General features: G+C 43.9%; 1 protein-coding gene across 1 annotated transcript in view; it reads right to left on the reverse strand.

Moving 5' to 3' along the window:
* Nucleotides 1-23,685, reverse strand: part of apc2 (APC regulator of WNT signaling pathway 2) — a 97,351-nt gene that overhangs the window by 33,912 nt on the left and 39,754 nt on the right. Inside the window, exons 5-6 of the mRNA XM_067968398.1 lie at nt 22,032-22,145; nt 15,495-15,572 (exon numbers count right to left, since the gene is read on the reverse strand). Of these exons, the coding sequence (XP_067824499.1) occupies nt 15,495-15,572; nt 22,032-22,145 (192 nt within the window). The remainder of the gene's footprint in view (nt 1-15,494; nt 15,573-22,031; nt 22,146-23,685) is intronic.

The raw sequence follows: 23,685 nt of genomic DNA on the forward strand, positions 1-23,685 counted from the left end.
CTTACATTTTGTCTCAGAAGCCCTGGGCTCGGAAAGGGAAAATAAATTGAGCCTTAGTTCTTGCTCCTGAGCACAGGAGAGTAGTGTCGTGGAGGTTGGGTGAGGAAGGGATTATGTTTGTCCATGTTGCCCCCATGGATGAATAGCCCATTGTCACAGAGTACCTCGCCTCACATGTGAAGATTAGCCATTTATGCAAAGTTTTTGTACAAATACACTGGTAGCACCCTTGGAACTATAGATGAAAGGTTAGTGAAGAGGGGTGGGAGGAGGCTCATGTGGAGTTGGTCCAAATGGCCTGTTTCTGTGCTGAACTTTCCATGTAATTCTACGTAATACCTCGGCAGAGAAGAGAAGGAAAGAGAGAAATTGAGGGGAAAAAAGAACAATTCTCCATACAGTGAGCTCCCAATCTCTGCTCTCCATTCCGGGGAGTTGCTGATTGCTGCTAAGGTGCTTCCCGTTAACAAAAGAGCAATATCAGGATGGTAGGCCTACCCTTGTCACTGATGCACACCTGTCAGTGACAGGTTCAAGCATGGGCAGAGGCCAGTGGTTCACCTACCCACCCAGCATAGGGTTCAACAGCACTTCAGGGACCAACAGGAAAATAGCTTTAAAAATGGGAGACGGAGAAAGAACAAAGGGCATTTTAAAATGGGGCATTTTTAAAAAAGGAATTTAAAAAGACATTTAAAAAGTGGCATTTATAAAAAGGGCATTTGAAAAAAAGGCATTTAAAAGGGGGCATTTAAAAAAAACTGGATTTGGATCAGATTTGAATCAAAATTTTTGCAGTCTGCAGATTAAAAATTAATTGATTTTCATTATGTACGAAAAAGTGTCAAGCACCATAGAGTAAAATTGTAAATTACATTACACTATTCTTCAAAATGGTGTTAATGTGCAGAGGATGAGAGCAGTCTGTAGTCTCTTGGCTTATTGGACAATAGACCAAGAATTAAAGCACTGAAAGCAAAACAAGAACAGAATGGGGAAATGGTCAGAATTATGCAGAGCTCTCCCTGTGTCAAGCATTTTAAATGCAGCTAACACCTGCATCATGAATTCTATTGAATGGGGACAAATGGAAAATGATCTGGCACACGGACTGAATTCTACATTCAGGCGAAGTGTTTGTCTCTCTGCTGTAGAGTGTCACGGCAATGTTTTTTTTTTAAAAAGGAAAGCAAAATGGAAGAGAGGCGAGGTGGAAAAAAAACATGATTGCTGCAAAATTCTTAAATATTAATAGCAGAGAGAGAGAGAGAGAGAGACATGCTCCCTCTTCATCCATCATTTTGTGAACCCGTTGCGTTTAGCAAGATCTTTTTTCACTAAAATGAAGAAAAAAAATTAAGCAGACACCGTTTCCTGAGGGTTAAGCTAATACTGTAGAGGGATCCCAATTTTTGCTCAGGTTGCAAGCCAAATAAGAAGAATTGTTGACAAGCGTGACATTTAGGTGCAAAGACTGGCCAGGAATATATGGAATTAATGGAAAAGAGTCTGGGCCAAACAGAATTGTTTTAAATGTTGGCGTTTAACAAAGAAAAGGTAAAAAAAAAATCAAAGGCAGACGCCAACCAGCAGAGCTGCTACCAGCATCAGCACCCGTCAGCCACTGCTTATTAGTATGCGGTTTAAGCTGCATGTTTGGTACACCCTAGAGGACTGAACAATTTGAAATTCCTACCTGACTCCCCTCTTGGGAGCGTGGGATGGATTCCGACATCCCTTGTCCTAGCTTTCAGCAACCCTGTTCCCGTTCCTTTGAGCCTTCAAGACGAACATTTCCACACCAAGCCTTGAGGTCTGTCTACAGGATCGAAAGCACATTCACCCAGACACCACGCCAGCCTCCCAGAAACAGAATGCACTGTTGCTCTCTCAAGGATGAAAATGACTGTGCCCTCCCCAGTCTAGCAGGGGAATATGTTTTTTTAAAACCCCCGTCCGCCGACTAATCACAAGATTTTTACTGAGACCCCCCCCCCTTTTCACTTGCTTCCAGTGCACAGTCCCTGAGCTTCCTCACAATTCCGGTTCAATCTGTTCAAGATGACAGCTGAAGAACAGAGAGAGAGAGAGAGACCGGCCACTGCCTGTCTGCTACATCCCTGATGTCATCTGCAACACCCAATCACAAAGCAAGCAGTTAATCTTTTCACAACTACATTTTCATTTCACCCTAGCAACACAGCGCAAAATGCAAAAGAGTCTGTAAAATGTAGTGACTTAGAAGGTATCTTGCTTCAGTATTCAATTATTAATTTTTTTTTGTACATTTGCGGTCTGATTGTAGTGTTCCCTTCACTAGTGGCCCCCTTTTTGTTTTTAAACATTTGTGCATTTTCAGTCGTAACACCAGCTTTAATTCTGCTTTGTAAAATTATGCAGCGTTAGAAATTTGCATTGAAGGGAACCAAAGCTATTTATTCTCTAGTGAGGAAAGAAGTGATGCAAGACGTTATTCAAAACTAACATTAGATTTAGAAACAGTGCTGGAGTCTTTCAGGTACTGGACATTTCATTGTGTTTTTATTTACTTAAGGAGATGAATTTTTCTTTGCAAGACTTAATATTTTTCCATTTTGATATGGCTGGGAAATAATATTTTTGTTGCTGATTTGTACACTGGTTCTTAATGAAGGAGGACCAGAGAAAACATGCAGAATGTTCCATCACTCGTAACAAATATTTTAAATTATTTCTTTCTCCCCTCCTGTTTTGAAAAACGGACTGGTGCTGGGGTAATGGTCCAAAGGGGACAGTCGCCCTCCGTTACCATGATCAAGTGGCCGTTCTTCGTGCATCGGTCTTGACAGTGAGTGGCAGCAGACTATTCGAACACGGAAGGCTGCACAGCCAAGCCCGATCATGTTCTGACCCACTGACTTTCCAGCAGGAGGCACGAGACAGCAGTCTGGAGCGGGGAGCCTGGCTGATTTTTCTTCTCCCTGGCCCAACAACAATTTGCATTTAAATAGCGCCTTTAACATAGTGAACCGTCCCAAGGTGCTTCACAGGAGCGGTATCAAACAAAATTTGACACCGGGCCACATAAAGAGATATTAGGACAAAAAAGGTTTGTTTTAAGGAGCGTCTTAAAGGAGGAGAGAGAGGTTTAGAGAGGCAGAGAGATTTAGAGAGGGAATTCCAGAGCTTGGGGTCTAGGTAGCTGAAGGCACGGCCGCCAATGGTGGAGCGAGTAAAAACGGGGCTGCGCAAGAGGCCAGAATTGGAGGAGCGCAGAGAACACGGAGGGTTGTAGGGCTGGAGGAGGTGACAGAGAGAGGGAGGGGCGAGGCCGTGGAGGGATTTGAAAACAAGGTGTAAATTTTAAAATCAAGGCGTTCCGGGAAAGAGACCAATTGAACATAGGAACATATGAATGTGCAGGGCCATAAACGACCACTGTGGTCCACAATGGCTCTGAAATATCAGGGAAGATTTTCCTGACCCTTGCCCTTGGGACACATCCATTTCCTTAGGCCCAAACATCAGGAGAAAGGGACGGAAACTAGTTTTGCTGGGTCTTTGCCCCTTTTATGTGGCTCCAGGATTTCAGGGTTGTCAGGGGGGAGGGGATGGGGGGAGCAGAGCTGGGATTTTCCCACAGTAGGCACAAACCCATAGCAGGCAAGGCCATGTGGGACAGGGACCTTCCTGACCTTCCGCCTCATTTTCCTGGAGGAATGTTTGTCAAGCGCTCTTTCACAACGCAAGATCTGTGGGGGGGGCGGTTCCCAGGGCGAAGACTGAAGACCCACACACTCTGGATGTCTAGAGCCAACTGGGACCCATCTGCAGCCAGAAGGACCTGATCTCATAGGCCCAATATGCAGCTACAGACCTGAGAGATCGTCCCCCTTCTGCTGGTGTAGACCTTGCCTGGGTCAGGCCTGCACTAGGACAGGAAATATTGGCACTCCTGGGCCTGGATAGGAGCAGTATTTTTCAGATGCGCTGCTGCTCTCACCCTCCACAGCAGGAAAATCTGCCTATTACCATATCCCATAACTTGCAGCACCCCGACTGTACTCCAGATGAGATCATCCAACTCAGCACAGACCAGGGGTTAAACCTGAGATCTTTATGGTCCACAGCTTACATGCCAATCTACAAAGCTTAGGGAGGCTGATGAACAGCTTCAAAAAAGTAGACAACCCGGAAAATAACCTATAACTGAGAAACAGCCCTGAGTAAAGGCCTATGACCAAGGTCACTCATTCTAGGCAACCGAATAAGTTAAATTCCTTTTTATTAGGGATTCTTTCTGATGTTTTGGGATCACATTCTGCCATTCAGTTTGTTTTTCTCAGTGAGAAACTGAAACCCGATGGCCTCACGTATGCACAGCTGCCAACGCCTGCTTTTTGGAGTCACCGTTCACACCGTTTACGCGGAGGACCAGAAAACAATTGATTTAGGGACTGCTTAAATCCTCAGTGGGGCTGGAACCCCATGACCTGCTGACTCAGAGCAAAGAGTGACACTGACTGAGCCAAGCTGACACAACCTCAGGCTTTCACAAACTGCTTAGATTTCAGAGAGTATTGGGGCATATGTACACAGGTCGTTGAAGGTGGCAGGACAGGTTGAGAAAGCGGTTAAAAAAAACATACGGGATCCTGGACTTTATAAATAGAGACAAAGAGTACAAAAGCGAGGATGTTATTTTGAACCTTTATAAAAACTGGTTCGGTCATAATTGGAGTATTGTGTCCAATTCTGGGCACTGCACTTTAGGAAGGACGTGAAGGCCTTAGAGAGGGTGCAGAAAAGGTTTTCTAGAATGTTTCCAGGGATGAGGGTCCTCAGTTACGTAGATAGACTGAAAAAGCTGGGGTTGTTCTCCTTAGAGCAGAGAAGATTGAGAGGAGATTTGATAGAGATGTTCAAAATAATGAAGGGTCGAGACAGAGGAAGGATGTGAAGGCCTTAGAGAGGGTGCAGAAAAGGTTTTCTAGAATGGTTCCAGGGATGAGGGTTTAAGGTGATTGGCAAAAGAACCAAAGGCGACATGAGGAAAAACTTTTTTACGCAGCGAGTGGTTAGGATCTGGAATGCACAGCCTGAAAGTGTGGTGGAAGCAGGGCCAACTGTGACTTTCAAAAAGGAATTAGATAGGCACCTGAAGGAGAAAAATTTGCAGGGCTACGGGGAAAGAGCAGAGGAGTGGGACTAGCTGGATTGCTCTTGCACAGAGCCAGCGCAGGCTCGATGGGTCGAATGGCCTCCTTCTGTGCGGTAACCATTCTATGATTCTAAGTGATGCACCTCTCCCACCCACACCTCCACTCCCACCTGATCACTGCAGCTGTAACCTCATTCTTCAACCACCCACCTCAAACACTCCTCCACCCTCTGATCCACATTCACCTCCAGGTTAAAGGAGAAGTAGATTGATGGTGTGAGAAGCAGGGAGACAGATTGTGAGATCGAGGGTCATATTGAGATATGGAGACAGGGTGTGAGAAGCAGGGGTCAGATTGAGATACAGAAAGGTTTTGAGAACGAGGGTCAGATTGAGGTGAAGAGAGGGTTTGAGAACGAGGGTCAGATTGAGGTGCAGAGAGGGTTTGAGAACGAGGGTCAGATTGAGGTACAGAGGGTTTGAGAACGAAGGTCAGATTGAGGTACAGAGAGGGTTTGAGAATGAGGGACAGATTGAGATACGGATATTTATGGGGAGATGGGGAGGGTGCAGGGGAGGCTGAAAACGGATGAAGAACCCAGCAAGGCCAGAGACATGGAGGTCCTGCTGAACTTAACGGTAGGACCTCATTAATATTTTTTTGTTCCTTTTCCCGCCTGGCAGCTGTCAGCTTAGGCACGATCTCCAGCAATCGGGAGGGGGGGAGAGAGGCCGCTGGCCGAGGAGGGCTGGAGTGGGGGGGGGAGGCTGGCAATCGGGGCTAGGGGAGGCGCAAGGCTTCCTGGAGGGGCTGGAGGGGGGGAGCACTCCTGCTCCTCCTGACCCACAAGGACTGCTAGAAAAGGCACTTACTCCGGCCTCCCGTTCACGACCGGGTTTCCCGATCCCTGGGAATTCCACGCAGCAACAGCAAATTTTAAATCGGGCTCCCAATTGCACTGTGGCACCCGATTTAAATATGTTAATGAAGTGACCCGCCTCTCCACGGCGGGGAACCCAGACGCCCGATATCCACCGCCATAAAAAAGCTGATGGGCGCATAAGCAGCATGTTGGAGGCGCATTTCCTGTATTTAACTCTTTAACCCCTGACTCCCTCACCGCCCCCCCCATCTCCCGCCCATTGTCGGGGGGGGGGGGGGGGGTTAATATCAAGGCCAGGGTGTGAGCAGGGGTTTGATTGAGATCCGGAGAGAGTGTGAGAAGTGGGAAAGTAACTGGAAAGCCTGGAGAAGGAAGAAAATGAAGAAAAGGAACTGTTCTGAACAGGAACCACAAATTAGGAGCTTTATAAACGAGGCATTCTTATAGCTGAGTGCAGCAGAGTACATTTTGACAGACTTCACAGCCAATGTATTGCAGTATAATTGGTATAAAATCCCTCATGTAAACTCCCGGGTGAATAACTTCAGTGAAAAGTTGACATGAGTATAAACCAGGATTTTCCATTTTATAATCCGATATCAAAATATTTTTAATAGAAAATACATTGTGAGCCGAAATAGATGGAGATCCTTCACTGTAAAATAGATTAGGAATCACAATTGGCACTATTCTCTACAAATGCTCAACACTTCATTTAAGATAAACATATTAACACCTCTGTCAAAATAACAGAGAAAATTTGGTACAAGCAAGTTAAGTGTTCTTAAAGGTACAACGACAATTGTGATCTCTAACCTATTGCCTGGGAATTATTATTTCATGAGCACTTAATATGTTCATATCAAACTGTGCTGTCTGTTATTTAGTGAAGGTGTTCACCTATTTAAAATAAACAGGTCATCACCTCCATTAAAATAATGGAGCGAGGAATTTGGTATAGACCCATAGAGTAATTTCCAGACTTACGTTTTAATCAGTGTGCAGCAATGTCATGTGAATTGACTCTGTGTTGTATAGCTAACATAGCAATTAAGATGCCTCTTTGTCACCAGTAATGATCTCTCATGGACAGTGGTAGATATCTCAGTAGCTGATTGAAATTAGCTGAATAATACAGATGCAGTAATTATTTCTGTATATAATCAGAGCCAATAAAATAATTTCATGTAAAGGCTGAATTTCTCTGGTTGTCTCTGACCCAACATTTTGTGCTGCTTTTTTAAAAAATCACTTTATTGCTCACACTTAAATAAGGAAATATTATTTATGCAGTGATGGAATGGGCTGCCTACAGCTGCTTCAGGAAGCTTACTGGCTATAAAAACTCCTCAAGTTGTGATAACACCTGTTAAAGGATAAACAAATCTCTATCATTCATACTTTCAAAATGCAAATAATTCAGAAATAGTTTTTAAAAATTTTTATTCCATCATCTTTTCTGTTCTTCAGCTCCCCACATCCTGCCTCCTGCACTGTTCCAAACAAAAACAGAAAACAGAGAGTAGGAATAAACGGGTCATTTTGAGGTTGGCAGGCTGTAACTAGTCGGGTGATGGAAAGATCAGTGCTTGGGTCTCAGCTATTTACAATCTATATTAATGACATAGATGAAGGGACCAAGTATAATGTATCCAAGTTTGCTGATGATACAAAGCTAGGTGGGAAAGTAAGCTGTGAGGAGGACACAAAGAGGCCCCAAGCTCTGGAATTCCCTTCCTAAACCTCTCCGCCTCTCTACCTCTCTCTCCTCCTTTAAGAAGCTCCTTAAAACCAAGCTTTTGGTCACCTGTCCTAATATCTCTTTACGTGGCTTGGGGTCAAATTTTGTCTGAAAACGCTCCTGTGAAGCGCCTTGGGAGATTTTACTACGTTAAAGGCGCTATGTAAATGCAAGTTGTTGTCATTGGTGTTGTTGCTTGTGCTATTCTTCACCCCGTTGCTGGGAGTTATGTGAGAGCAATGTTGATTCACTGGAACATTTCCCTCCTTCTGGAAAAGCACCTCAACTCACAATGGGAACTTTCTGAGACCCTGCATTACAATTTTGGCGTCTTACTGAACTGTTTTTCTCCCAACAGATTCGAAGCATTGCCTTTAAGTGCACCATGTCCCCTGTGATCCAGAAGCTGTATTTTTATCAATGATCTATCTATCTATTGCAGCATTATTTGGCCGTCAGGGCCAACAGTTATCCCTGATTACAGTAATCCTTTACCAAATTAAAGGCTGAAAAGCCGTGGCTCAGTAGGTAGCACTCTCAACTTTGGGTTAGAAGGTTGTGAGGTCAAGCCCCATTCCATGAGACTAAAGCACAAAATCTAGGCTAATGCTCCAGTGTAGTACTGAGGGAGTGCAGCACTGTCTGAGGTGTTGTCTTTTGGATGAGACATTAAACCAAGGCCCCGTCTGCCCTCTCAGGTGGACATAAAAGATCCCATGACACTATTTCGAAGAACTGCAGGGGAGTTCTCCCTGTCCTGCCCAACATTTATCCCTCAACCAACATCACTAAAAACAGATGATCTGCTCATTATCACATTGCTGTTTATGGGACCTTGCTGTGGCAAATTAGCTGCCACGTTTCCTATATTACAACAGTGACTACATTTCAAAAGTACATAATTGGCTGTAAAGCTCTTTGGGACATCCTGAGGTCATAAAAGGCATTATATAAATGCAAGTCTTTCTTTCTTTTAAATGGAGTTTCATGCTACACCATTATACTCACTCCAGATTGGTGATATTAAACTCAGACAGATAGACTACAACAACTCTGTAAAGGGTCGATTGTCCTTCATAAGGAACATCGTCAGATAGACTTAGACGTCCCGAAAGGCCTCGGCCCACTCTGTTGCTGACCGCTGCTCCTGCCCCTGTTGGATTATTTAGGGTCAGGGAGGGGTCATCTAATTTAAATATTTTTGGTGGGTGCCAACGCATCTTGGGCATCCATTGGATCGGGGGAGGAAGAAAAGGTGCGTATAATTCCTAAGGGATGCCGCTGGCAGGCTCTCACCAGCTCTGAATGTGATCGACCACCATTGTAAGAGGGCCGATCTAAAAAAAAACATTTAAGAGTCAATCCCAAAGCCTTCCAGATCATGATCCCAATCTGGAGACCTCAGTGGGCTCCACCTCCACCACTACAAGGACCTGGGCATCGGCTTCTTCCCAGCGTTCCACTCACTCCGCGAAAGAAGGCCTTGGGAATTTCGCCAAGGGAAACCATCTCAATGGTCCAGCCTCCTTGTGATGCTGTGGGCTTTCTATAGGGTGGATGGAATTCCACCCACCCCAGACCCAGTGGAAACTCTTGGTGGAGATCCAGTATTTCCAATACATGTTTTGATCTTCCACCCTTGTTGGGCCTTTTGTGCTTGCTTTAACCCCTCCCCCCACCCCCACCCACCATTGTACCCCAGGATACAAGGAAACTCAGGACCAGAAAGTCTCTGAATAGCAAATTCTGTTTGCTTTTTGTCCTCTCATTCCACATTTAATAGCAATGCCTCTTATTGCCCCTTGTTCCTCCAGTGGGGCCACCAACATGAGTTTCTTGTCTGAAATAGTCACCAGAATTTTGGAAAAACTCCAATAACCTGTTTTTAAGCAATTCATTCTTTTGAAATTAGGTTCTAGAAGAACTTAATGAAATTCCAATTCATCAATACAAAAGCCACAATCCAAACACGAACGTATACAAAAGCAAAACAGTGCGGATGCTGGAAAATTAAAACAAAAACAGAAAATGCTGGAAATACTCAGCAGGGCAGACAGCATCTGTGGGGAGAGAAACAGGGTTAACGTTTCAGGTCTGAGGAAAGGTCATCGACCTGAAACACTGGGGTCGATTTTAGCACCCGCAATCAGGTGCGTTCCTGGCGGGGGGGGCTCCGAAAATCGGCGATTCACGGGGCAGGTCAGGAGCCCGGCTCCAATCCTGCCAACTTCTGGGTTTCCCACAGACGCGCTGACATGCACACGCAGCCCCCGCATGTGGGACTCCCGCCGGCAATTAAAGCCAGCGGGGTGCCACTTAAAGTATTTATTTTGGTATTTCAGGTCATTTACAGACCTGATTAACGAGATATTTTAGGAGGGTTGGGATTTTACAAACAACTGGGACTGTTTCCCGTACTGGGGGAAACACTCCCAGTTCAAATAGACGTGTTGCAGCCATCAGCCTGTGGCAGCTGCAAAGGTCCATTTGACAAGTGGGGTGGGAGAGACCCTCACTCATTGCAGGAGGCCATTCTGTCACTTTGGACAAAGTTTGGCCTCCACCACCCTCCTCCTAACAATAAAATTCACCAACTTGCACACTTACCCCGGTGTCCAGACACATGTACCTACCTTGCGGACCCCCTCAGATGAATATCTTCCGGATGGGGACCGTCGTAGCTGCAGTCATGACCTCCTCGGAGGGCGAACAGCATCACCAGCCTCGCCGGCCACGCCGTCCACCTCTGACACGTGGAGCTCCACAACACAGTACTGTGACACATCCACCTGCACAGCAGGAGGGAAGGCAACCGCAGAGAGAGATGCGTCGCAGAGGGCACTACCCTCGCCACATGGTCCACAAACCAAGGCTCAGCTTCCTGGACCTCACTGAGCAGCAGTGCACACGGAGGCTCAGAGTCACTCGACATGTAGTCATGGACATCTGCAGCCTCCTTCATGCCGAGCTACTCCCGGCTGGCCCGAGCACCATCTTTTTACCTGTCGCTGTCAAAGTCACCACTGCCCTCAACAACTTCTCCTCCGCATCTTTCCAGGGTGCCACCGGGGACATCGCCGACGTCTCTCAGTCGTCTGCACAAAAGAGCCCTGCAAATACACCTACACCCACTCTGCAGTGACACAATGGGTGGCATCAGTTGTGGGTCTTCATTGTGATCCTCAGGAAAGGGCATTATTGCACAAACCAGACAAGATTCGCAAAGACGTGGCAGTAGTGGTGCCAATATAATATGTAATGTGAGTTGGTCAGAAATTAAATATACATAAAAACCATGACAAACCCTCAAACACCCTTGTGCATCCCCTTCATGCTCACGACATGTTTGCCTTACGCTTCCTACTGCACATATGTGATGCATGCCCTCTGGCTGCAGCACAGGTAGTGGCAGGTTGAGTGAGGCTGACCATGAAAGAGATGCATGAGAGGGTGAGTATGAGATAGAGCCATGAGATTGTATGAGGATTGGGTTGAGTGGTAGTAGCGGGATGAGTACTGGCGAGGTGAGTAAGTGCAGGTAAGATGAGGATGAGGTTTGAGTGGGCGTGAGGGGTGATGTGACAGAGTAGTGTTGGCAGTGCAGAAGGAGATGTGGGGTGGGGGCGGTGATGTGGCAGATGGAGTGTAGGGGAATGAGTAAGTGTACTCACTTTGGCTGACCCACTTAGGTCATTGCAGCGCCTCCTGCACTGTATGCAGGTGGGAGATATGTTGGTGATGCAGGTGATCTCCTCTGCCACCTCGAGTCAGGCCTTCTTGGTGGCAGAGGCAGGCCGCTTCCTCCCGCCCACCGGGGGGAAGATCTCTGTCCTCCCCCTCCTCCTCACCCCATCCAATGATACCTGGAGTGAGGCATCATTAAACCTGGGAGCAGCCTTCCCCCTGGGCTGCTCCATGCTGTAATTTTCCCTATTTCTTGCAGCATCAGTCAGTGGAGGACTGCCCCTTTAAATAGAGTTCTTCCAGCTGACAGACCTTACTGTGCATGTGCAGTCCGCCCGACGCGCAGCTTAGCAACGGGGAACCCGGCACAAGAGGTAAGTGGATCCAATCAGCCTGCGATTGCATTCGGGGCAGACTGATTTCACCGCGCCCAATCGCCCCCCCCTCCGCGAACCCGCCGCCCTGGTAATATCGGGCCCATTAACTCTGTTTCTCTCTCCACAGATGCTACCTGACCTGCTGAGTATTTCCAACATTTTCTGTTTTTCTGCACAGATACAAGTGGGGCACCAGATAAAATTCAAATCACCACTTCAGGAAGATTCATTTTTGTCAGCGCGGATTCATTCGACATATAGGATTTCCAGGCAAAATACAACAAACCAACCATTAGCTCACTGGAGGAAACCCTTGCAATTTACATTGATGCAGCCATTAGCAATTTGAATCAGCAAAGCAACCAATCTAGCATTGAAAACAAAGAAGCAACTAATTTACACTATGTAACATTGTATTTAACTAACCACATCAGCATGGAATACTTAATTCAAACGCTAGCATGGGTGATCATGCCTGGAGGTCTTCCTGAAAGACACAGCATAGCTCTGTCACTGCCTCCTTGCTAAGCCACAGCCATCTGTTCTTTGATAACTGTTACTGGAACATTTGACCTCATGGGTGTGTAATGGCGGAACCAGACTGTACGCTTTGCATCTCTGGCAGCCCTTCCCTGCTTTTGCTGGTCTTCCTCAGCCAAATGCAGCAATTGGGGAGCACTGAGTACAATATCCAGGCTAGGGCTCTTTTCTCTAGAAAAGAGAAGGCTGAGGAACGACCTCTTAGAGGTCATTAAAATTCTGAAGGGGTTCGATACGGTAATGTAAAGAAAATGTTTCCATTGTGGGATAGTCCATAACAAGGAATCATAAATATAAGATAGTCACTAATAAATCCAATAAGGAATTCTTTACCCAGAGAGTGGTTAGAATGTGGAATTTGCTACCGTATGGAGAAGTTGAGGTAAAGGGTAAGTCATCCCTGATGAACCTGATTGAATTTTTTGAAGAGGTGACTAAAGTGGTGGACAGGGAATGTCTATGGATGTTGTTTATATGGACTTCCAGAAGGCATTCAATAAAGTCCCTCATAAGAGACTGTTAGCTAAAGTTGAAGCTCATGGAATTGAGGGAAAATTATTGACCTGGTTAGGAAATTGGCTGAGTGGCAGGAGACAGAGAGAAGGGATAATGGGCAGGTACTCAAATTGGCATGATTTTTTTTTATTCATTCATGGGATGTGGGCGTCGCTGGCAAGGCCAGCATTTATTGCCCATCCCTAATTGCCCTTGAGAAGGTGGTGGTGAGATGCCTTCTTGAACTGCTGCAGTCCGTGTGGTGAAGGTTCTCCCACAGTGCTGTTAGGAAGGGAGTTCCAGGATTTTGACCCAGCGACGATGAAGGAACATCGATATATTTCCAAGTCGGGATGGTGTGTGACTTGAAGGGGAATGTGCAGGTGGTGCTGTTCCCATGTGCCTGCTGCCCTTGTCCTTCTAGGTGGTAGAGGCCGTGGGTTTGGAAGGTGCTGTCGAAGCAGCCTTGGCGAGTTGCTGCAGTGCATCCTGCGGATAGTACACATTGCAGCCACTATGCGCCGGTGGTGGAGGGAATGAATGTTTAAGGTGGTGGATGGGGTGCCAGTCAAGCGGGCTGCTTTGTCCTGGATGGTGTCGAGCTTCTTGAGTGTTGTGGAGCTGCATTCATCCAGGCAAGTGGAGAGTATTCTATCACACTCCTGACTTGTGCCTACTGGTCTCCCACCGGGATCTGTGTTGGGGCCTTAACTATTCACTGCATTTATTAACGACTTAGATGACGGGATAGAGAGCCACATATCCAAGTTTGCCGATGACACAAAGATAGGCAGGATTGTAAGCAGTGTAGGTGGAAGCATAATATTATGGAGAGATATTAATAGATTAAGCGAATGGGCTAAACTGTGGCAAATGGATTTTAATGTAGCCAAGTGTGAGGTCATCCACTTTGGACCTAAAAAGGATAGATCAGAGTACTTTCTAAATGGTGAAAAGCTTAAAACAGTGGGGGTCCAAAGAGACTTATGGGTCCATGTACATAGATCATTAAAATGTCATGGACAGGTACAGAAAATAATCAAAAGGCTAATGGAATGCTGGCCTTCATATCTAAAGGACTAGGATACAAGGGGGTAGAAGTTAAGCTACAGCTTTACAAAGTCCTGGTTAGACCACACCTGGAGTACTGTGTTCAGTTTTGGGCACCGCACATTAGGAAGGATATATTGGCCTTGGAGGGAGAGCGGAGTAGATTTACTAGAATGATACCTGGACTCCAAGGGTTAAATTACAAGGGGAGATTACACAAACTAGGGTTGTAATCCATGCTATTTAGAAGATTAAGGGGTGATTTGATTGACGTTTTCAAGATATTAAGGGGAAATGATAGGGTAGATAGAGAGAAACTATTTCCACTGGTTGGGGAATCTAGGATTAGGGGACATAGCCTAAAAATTAGAGCCAGGACTTTCAGGAATGAAGTTAGGAAACATTTCTACACACAAAGGGTGGTAGAAGTTTGGAACTCTCTTCCACAAATGGCAGTTGATGCTAGCTCAATTGTTAATTTTAAAGCTGAGATTGATAGATTTTTGTTAACCAAAGGTATTAAGGGATATGGGGCTAAGGCGGGTATATGGGGTTAGGTCACAGATCAGCCATGATCTCATTGAATGGCAGAACAGGCACCAGGGGCTTATTGACCTACTCCTGCTCCTTTGTTCCTATGTCTTATGATTAGTGTCGATGCATTTAAGAGGAAGCTAGATAAGTACATGAGGGAGAAAGGAATAGAAGGATATTCTGATAGGGTGGGTGAAATAGGGTGGAAGGAGGCTTGTGTGGAGCATGACCACTGGCATAGGCCAGTTAGACCAAATGCCCTATTTCTGTTCCTAATTTCTATGTAATTCTATGTAACACACATCTTTAATGCCAATTAGAAGCCAATAACCCTCAAAAGCAATTTTCTGCAACGTGATAAACGATCAGGAAACGCACGTTATCCCACACTCCCAATACTATTGCTTGGGAACCACCAAAGCATTCAGGCTTTGCAGCTAACACCCAATAACATTTCTTGTGATTGTTGATTGGTAATTTGCAAATTACTTGAATTGTGTTTTATGACTATGAGATTTGTGACATAGAAATTTGCATTAGACAGTGTGTGCCATCTGAAGTATGGCAGATAGGAATTGCACATGTAAAATGATGTTATAGAACTCAACTGTAACTGTACAAAAAAACTTGTCAGCACTAAAGGTTTCCCAACTAAAACTCAGTATTACGTAGTATATCCCTAAGTTACAGGACACAAATTTAATGTACTTTTAGATCTCACCTCATAAAATTGATATATTTTGGAGTTCTTCATCACACAGCAACTTAATATGACAATGGAACTAGAAATATGACACCATATGGTGGGGAAATATTTTAACAACTCTCAAGATGTATAATGCAAATAATAAACACTGCATTCAGTTAATCGAATGCTGTAATCCAGTCTCCAGATTCAGACTTTGGATCATAAACCACTCGAGCTTTGTACCTGATGTCAGATAGCCTTTCAATTGAATTATTGCCTTGCTGTTTATGGATATCTTTTATCCTCTAGTTATTACTTTGTAACAGGCGCTATAAACTCTGGCAAAGTCTTTGAATCTGACCTCTGTCTCTGTCTGATGCACCTTCTGCTGGAACTGCAGAATCTCCTTTTCAATCTGTTGGATCCGGCTCATTCGCATCTATCAGGAGAAAAGCATAAACCCATCAGTTCACTAAGCCCGTTTCTCTAATGTGCCAAAGATGTTAAAGCAGAGAGTCCCAGATTCAATTCCCGGTCTGTGCTGAGTTGTTTGGGGATCTCAGCCATGGACAACAATAATAAACATTACAATTGGCCTGAGTGTCCTTCAGCTAGGAAGGGAAATATCATCCAGGGCTCCCATTCCTCATTGCTGTCCAGTGACCCCTGTGTATGAACATCTAACCAGGATAGGACTGTGCTTGATACTCACTGCCTCAGCACAGACACAAAGAATGGGCACTTGGGTGGCTCACTGGGTATCAAGCTTGCCTCGGAATCAGAAGGCTGTGGGTTCAAGTCCCACTCCAGCAACATAAGCATAAAAATCTAGTCTAACACTCCAGTACAGTACTGAGGGAGTCTTACACTGTCAGAGGTAACATCTCTTGGAAGAAATATTAAACCTAGGCCCTGTCCACTTTCTCAGGTGGATGTAAATGATCCCATGGCACTATTTTGAAGAATAGCAGGGGCGTTGTGGCCACTATTTATCCCTCAACCAACATCACGAAAGCAGATTATCTGGTCATTATCACTTGCTGTATGCAAATTGACTGTTGCATTTCCTATGTTATAACTATGACTACACTTCAAAAGTACTTTATTGTCTGTAAAGCACTTTGGGATATTCTGAGGTTGTGAAAGGCGCTATATAAATGCAAGTCTTTCTTTGGGTGAGGTACCAGAAATCTGCCGACCACATCCCTAGGAAGAACCTTTGCCTTCAGGAAAGGAGGAAAGAAAATTAGCCAATAGGTCTTGTATACCTTCGGACTAAAGTATGCTCTGTTAAATAATCAGATAGGTAATGTTCACAGGTTATATATTAAGTTGTGTATAATTAGCGGGATATAAGGGTAGTATTTCTGAGTTCTGGCCTGCTGCCAGTGCATATCAGAAGTTCATGGGCAAAACACATAGGTGATTATCTGATACGTGTTAGTGGGGGGGACTTGGAAACTCTACCCTACTCCAATTGCCTTTTAAAATGAGTTCCCACTGGATGATTACAATGGATTATAATACTAATTCACTCCCCACGTACTGCCACCACGAAACCCTTACTACAGCTCAAATCCAGTCTGCTTATCTCCAATTAAAAAAAAACACCATCTGGCATCTTTTCTGGACTGGGGATGACACCAATCTTTAACAGTGACTGAGCTGTTTGGAACTGACTTTAGATTCCAGTATCTTTCCAGGTAAAGAACACTGCCCGTCTTTTACTGGCAGTGTCTCGATGGTCAGTGCCTGCAACACGTAACTATAATTGTGTAGGTGAATTGGTGCAGTGTAACATGACATCCTGCAACAAATCCTGCAAATTTCTGCACTTAACATGTGTAGCACGATTTGCTGACCAAGCAATTTTACAAATAAAGACCCAGAGGCTATGGGAATGCATGGCTGAGAGTGGATCTTAATGGTAACAAATTGCTTGTCCTATCATCCCTCAAGTATCTCTCTACAATGAAGAATGGTTGCTAGGATGAGGAACCAACATCATGGGAATCCATTTCCTGTGTGGCTCTCAGGCAGTATTCCAACATGGTGGAAGAAGCAAATGATTTACCCGTACATGATGCTGACTGCAGGAGCGTTGTTCCTCCCACTTGCAGTCATTTCTGAATAAATGAAAAGCTACATGCAATCTTCCCAATATTATCCTCCAAGTCTCAGCAATAAGTATTCAATAGTCACATTGCGCAGTGGTTGCAACAATCACTATTATTTGTATCAAAAGCCATCAGCAGTTCGATAATCATTCCTTAATACTGATTTATAAGTAATGATATCCTAAGTTTGTAATTGAATAACTGAATTTGCTCTTAACAAACTAAATTAATTATACAGGTTTTTTGGAATGATTAAGTTTTAATAATTAAATAAGGGTGCAGAGTAGGTTACTATATTTTGGGCCTGAGTAGGATAAACTATACTTTTCTGAAGGCTGATTCTCCCTACTGGGGAATGGCTCTTGTAGGAAATTGTAGGCCCTAAGCCTCTGATTTGCCGTACATTTAAATTAATGGATGGAACATCATGTGTTGCTGGCCCAAGATTTCCCAACCAACACTTCCTGTGAGCTCCGTTCAACACCAGGAATGCCCGATCAGAGATTTAAGCCTTTGGTTTTCTATGCAGTATTGAGAGAAACAAAAATATAGCTATTAGTTATCAAAATTTCAGACGAGGGATGTTCCAATGGAACTTTCCTACTGTGAGGTAAAGAATTCCAATTAAAGAAACTATTATTCATCACCTCATGAAAGCCTCTTTATCCTTACTTTTAATGTTTAAATTTACCTTTGAATTACTGTAATGTTGTGCGGTCATTTCAAGTGGAAGAATTAGACCCATAGGCTCAAAAGAGGAAGCAGAGTGATTTAATTGTATAACTGCCAGTTTGGATTCACGGTGATATTAGCATCCCACTGAATCTCTTCCATGTACTCCTTCACTGCATGGTCACTAAACTCACTCTATTGTCTCTATCAGTTGCAGTGGTTCCATTAGTTATGTCAGATATATTAGCTGTACAATGGCTTAATCTAAGGGAAGATCCCTTTAAGTCTTGTCTTGCTCTTCATTTGTGCACTGTAGAGCTACACTTAGTTTTGGAATATGAAATAGTTCTATAGAGAAATGAAAAAGACCTCATAACCATGTAGAATCCCAGGTCTCCACGTTGGTCAATGGATTGGGCCTTATATCCTAATAAAGTATAATTCCATCATTTGTGGCCAGTCTGGACATGCATTATGACGAGGACAACTGAGCCCACTATTCCAATGCCTTAGTTCCACTCCAACTTCTGTCTGGGATATTAGAATCCATGTAATTTGATACAGTACTCCGAGATGTACCTCAATTTCCATCAGCCACAAATCTTTCAATATCCTTTCTAAGATGTTTTAGTCATAATTTTTGAAAGCTCTCCAGATTCAGGAATTATGCCGTTGGATTGGAAAATTGCAAATGTGACTCCATTTTTTAAGAAGGGAGGTAACTATAGACCTGTCAGTTTATCATCAGTTGTGGGGAAGTTACTGGAATCTGTCATCAGAGATAGAGTGACTGAGTACTTGGACAAATATGAGCTGATCAAAGAGAGTCAGCATGGATTTGTGAAGGGTAGGTCATGTCTAACTAATCTAGTTGATTTTTTTGAGGCGGTCACTAACATGGTGCATAGGGAAGTGTCTTTGAATGTTGTCTGTATGGACTTCCAAAAGGCATTTGATAATGCCACCTGACAGTGTAAGGTATTCACTGTAACCCCTTTCCCTGAAGGATATCTTTTAGTCAGAAGATTGTGGGTACAAGCCCCCTTCCAGGACCTGAACAGATAATCTGGGCTGACATTCCAGTGCAGTGCTAGCAAGTGCTGCATTGTCAAAGGTGCAGCTAGATGTTAACTTACCACACACCATTTATTCACTGGTCAGTGAATTTGCATCTTCCTGTGGTTCAAGAGGGCATTAAAGGTCCCCTGGTATGATTTGAAGAGTAAGGAATTCTCATGGAGCCCTGGCCAACATTAGACTCTCAACTAATACTGCCAATTAACAGATTAACTAGTTGTTTCTCTCGTTGTTGTTAGTAGGATGTTGCTGGTGTACAACAGTTGCTTATGTAACAGTCAAAGTAATCATAGTTTGTTAAACACTTGCACCATGATCGACCACTGTATAAATGCAAGTATTATTAATAATAAAGTAATCAAGGACAGGGAATACACTGACATCAGCTTTCTTCCATTCTTACTGAAATACTGGAACCTGCCCATTGATTAAATAACTTGGCAGATTCTATGAAGGGTACAGTCTTTTGGAAGGAGCATACTCGATGGGTCAAGTGGGCCATACTGGCGGGAAAACGTTGCAGAGCTACTCTGCATCCTGCCTGATATTTTCCTCCACAAGGCTACCTTTTTAGACAGTTGTGACCCGACACTCCGTTATCATTACAGTAACAATAACTTTGTATAACACATGTAGCATGTAGCCTGGAGAAAATCAAGATTGCTATGTTGATATATTCACCCATATGAATATCTTAAATTAGCATAAGCGCAAACACAATGCTGGATATCCCTTAGCATCTGGTCTCTGAATTATTTTTCTTCCCTCTAGATCTGTTATTGTAGGTCATTGCTGACATTGTGGTCCAGGAATGATTGAGCATCACCATGGAGATCATGACTAGCTAATTAGAACATTTTCTGACAAGGCATAGTTAAGGAATCTGACACCAACCCTCACCTACTGTGTACATGAATCATAAAAAAGGAACACCGTTCACCTGACGAAGGAGGAAGCCTTGTGGAATTTAAAATAAATTTGTTGGGCTATAACTTGGCGTTGTAAAATTGTTTACAATTGTCAACCCCAGTCCATCACCGACATCTCCACATCATAAAAAAGGAGGTAGATCAGAAAACTTAAAATGGATCTGACCAGTGAATAAATGGTGTGTGATAAGTTAACAGCCCAAATTAAAATAAAAATGATACACTCGATTGAGTTTCCCCTCTATGCCTCATCTCCTCATCAGTTTATGCACACAGGACTTGCCAATCTCTGTTAGGTCATGCAGCGCCTGCAGCAAATGCATTGTCAAATGCTATCAGTTTGTACAAGTGAACATACAGTGAGTGCACTGATTTAAAACACCAAAGATGGAAATGTAAGTGCAGGGAGCATAGTTAAGGCTAATTCCTGACCTTACATCAGATTTCATCTCAACTGATTTCAGCGGGGTTATAACAATGACGGAAATTGACATTTTCGGTCTTTATTTCATATGATGTCGAAATCGCTATTTTTAAAATGGAGGGTGCCCTCTTTTCTCTAAGTTACAAAATGGAAGATAGACACAGTCTGCAGGAAAATTAACTGCTGCTGAAAGGATTCCTCTATGGGGAAGAAGTTCAAAGATGTTCATTTATGCAGCTTGTTAGATGGAGATGCCACTTCTGTGGTGCTCCAGGAATTGTGACGTAGATGCTGGCCGAGGACAGCTGTGTTTTTTCTGATTGCAGAGACATGAGAGAACCCGTTGTAAGATTAGTCATTATCGTGAGATCAGACTGCTGTTACTTTAATGGACCCTGCCTCAGCTCATCTGCTGCTGAAAACCTCACCCATGCCTTTGTTACCTCTAGACTCGACTATTCCAATTCTCTCCTGACCGGCCTTCCACCTTACACCCTCCATAAATTTAAGCTCATCCAAAACTCTGCTGCCCGTACCCTAACTCGCACCAAGACCCGTTCATCCATCATCCCTGTGCTCGCTGACCTACATTGTTTTCAAATCCCTCCATGCCCTCGTCCCTCCCTATCTCTGTAACCTCCTCCAGCCCTATGACCCTTTGAGATCTCTGTGCTCCTCTAATTCTAGCCTCTTGCTGATTTTAATCGGTCCACCATTGGCGACCGTGCCTTCAGCTGCCTAGCCCCTAAGCTCCGGAATTCCCTCCCTAAACCTCTCCACCTCTCTTCTCCTCCCCTTAAGATAAGAACATAAGAACATAAGAAATTGGAGCAGGAGTAGGCCAATCGGCCCCTCGAGCCTGCTCCGCCATTCAATAAGATCATGGCTGATCTGATCCCAACCACAAATCTAAAGAACACAAGAAGTCGGAGCAGGACCCGGCCACATAGCCCCTGGGCCCTCTCCGCCACCCACAGGGCATTGACCGATCCGAACTCAGCTTCATGTCCAATTTCCTGCCCGCTCCCCATAACCCCTAATTCCCTTTACTTCTAGGAAACTGTCTATTTCTGTTTTAAATTTATCTAATGATGTAGCTTCCACAGCTTCCTGGGGCAGCAAATTCCACAGACCTACCACCCTCTGAGTGAAGAAGTTTCTCCTCATCTCAGTTTTGAAAGAGCAGCCCCTTATTCTAAGATTATGCCCCCTAGTTCTAGTTTCACCCATCTTTGGGAACATCCTTACTGCATCCACCCGATCAAGACCCTTCACAATCTTATATGTTTCAATAAGATCGCCTCTCATTCTTCTGAACTCCAATGAGTAGAGTCCCAATCTACTCATTAAAACCTACCTCTTTGACCAAGCTTTTGCTCACCTCTCCTAAAATCTCCTTATGTGGCTCAGTGTCATATTTTGTTTGATAACACTCCTGTGAAGCACCTTGGGAAGTTTTACTACGTTAAAGGCACTATATAAATGAGAGTAGTAGTAGTAGTAGTAGTTGTTGTTGTTGTTGTTGTTGGTCCAGCCAAGAGAGCAACAAGATCTAAGTACAAGGCCAAAGAAGTTTCTTTACCGATAGTTTAGACAGAACAATATCTGTTCTGGGCCTTTCTCAATTACTGCTGAAGGATAAAACCTTTGATCTAAAAAATGTAGATTTCAGATATTACCCGGGCTCGCTCTGCCATGTTGTCACTTGTCCCATATCTCTCCTCAATAATGGCTTTGATCTGATGGGCTTCATACTGTAGCTGCTGCCGAATCAAATCCATATGCTTTGAAACCTGGACGAAAAATAAAACAGATAAATTTAGAAATAAAACCAATGGGGACACGGAAGTGAAATTCTGTTTATTTTTAAAGAGCAGAGAAGGTTACGGGGAGATTTAATAGAGGGGTTCAAAAATGATGAAAGGTTTTGATAGAGTTCATAGGGAAAAATTGTTTCCAGTAGCAAGGGGGTCAGTAACCAGAGGACACAGATTTAAGATAATTGGCAAAAGAACCAGAGGGAAGATGAGGAGGAAATTTTTTTACGCAGTGAGTTGTTATGATCTGGAATACACTGCCCGAAAGAGTGGTGGAAGCAGATTCAATAGTAACTTTCAAAAGGGAATTGGATATATACATGAAAAGGAAAAATTTGCAGGCCTGTAGGGAAAGAGCAGGGGAATGGGGCGAATTGGATCGCTCTTTCAAAGAGCCAGCACAGGCACAATGGACCGAATGGCCTTTTTCTGTGCTGTAAGATTCTGTGATTCTATCGCTTTTAGAGGTGCACTTTTATTTATTTTTTCAGTTGTTCCTGATTGAAATAGCCATAACACTTGCTTGTATGGTAAATCATAAGAACTTTTTAGCTTGCAAGCTAGAAACTACTGTTGCTAAAAAAACTGGATACCATTCCATTGAAAACTTTGCACAAAGATTGTATTGTCAAAGGTCCAAAAAACTGATGTGAAGACAAGTGGCATTTATTTCATTGCAATAAGGTCAGAGGTTAGAGCAGATGGCTCAAGGTTACACGTCCTCTTTACTTTGCCCCACCCCAAAAAAATGGGACACCTATGTGTGGGTGGATGTGAATATTTTCATTATAAAAGGGGCTTTTTTTTATTAAAAAGCTTATACTACACAGGATACAAGGAAAAAGCAAACCATCTCTCACCTCTAGTCTTCAACCTCTCTGTATTTAATCAGTGCTACTATGGTTACCGTTCATCTGAATGCTCCTGTCCTGTTGCTTCTGAGCTCAAGATTAGTTGCCCTACACATGTTTCCTTATTCCTGCGTCCTCGTTGAGTTGAAATCAAGATTTATTGCAAGGACGCCTACTCAATGTTATTCTTTCACAAGATTGCAAAGCTATGAAACTCCTTCGGGCTGTTTTTCAGCCCCATCATCCACCTGGGTGTAAGCCAGGCACAGAGGGATAGATCTTAACTTGTACGGTAGTGTAAAACGAGTGATAGCGAGTCAGCAGCCCGTTTTACATCTCTCCCAATTTTTATTTCCGTGGATGTCAATGGGATCGGGAGCAAATTAAAACATCGCAGTATTAAAGTCTTTGACAGATTTAGGTCTTTATAGTGTTCGGGAGGAAAATCATGTGGGACACACTGTACTCCTTGCCTGCATTCGGATATGCACTCCCATCACGTGAAGCTGTGCGCCAAGAATGCTAATATGGGAAATCTATCCCACTGTCGCCTTTGATATTGACTGTAAATGGGCGGAAAATCTAGAAATGAAACTAGCTCATACAAATTAAAAGAATGACTTGCATTTATGGAATGTCTTTCACGACCTCAGGACGTCCCAAAG

This window comes from Heptranchias perlo, chromosome 29 (genome assembly GCF_035084215.1).
Source record: "Heptranchias perlo isolate sHepPer1 chromosome 29, sHepPer1.hap1, whole genome shotgun sequence".
Taxonomy (NCBI): Eukaryota; Metazoa; Chordata; class Chondrichthyes; order Hexanchiformes; family Hexanchidae; genus Heptranchias; species Heptranchias perlo.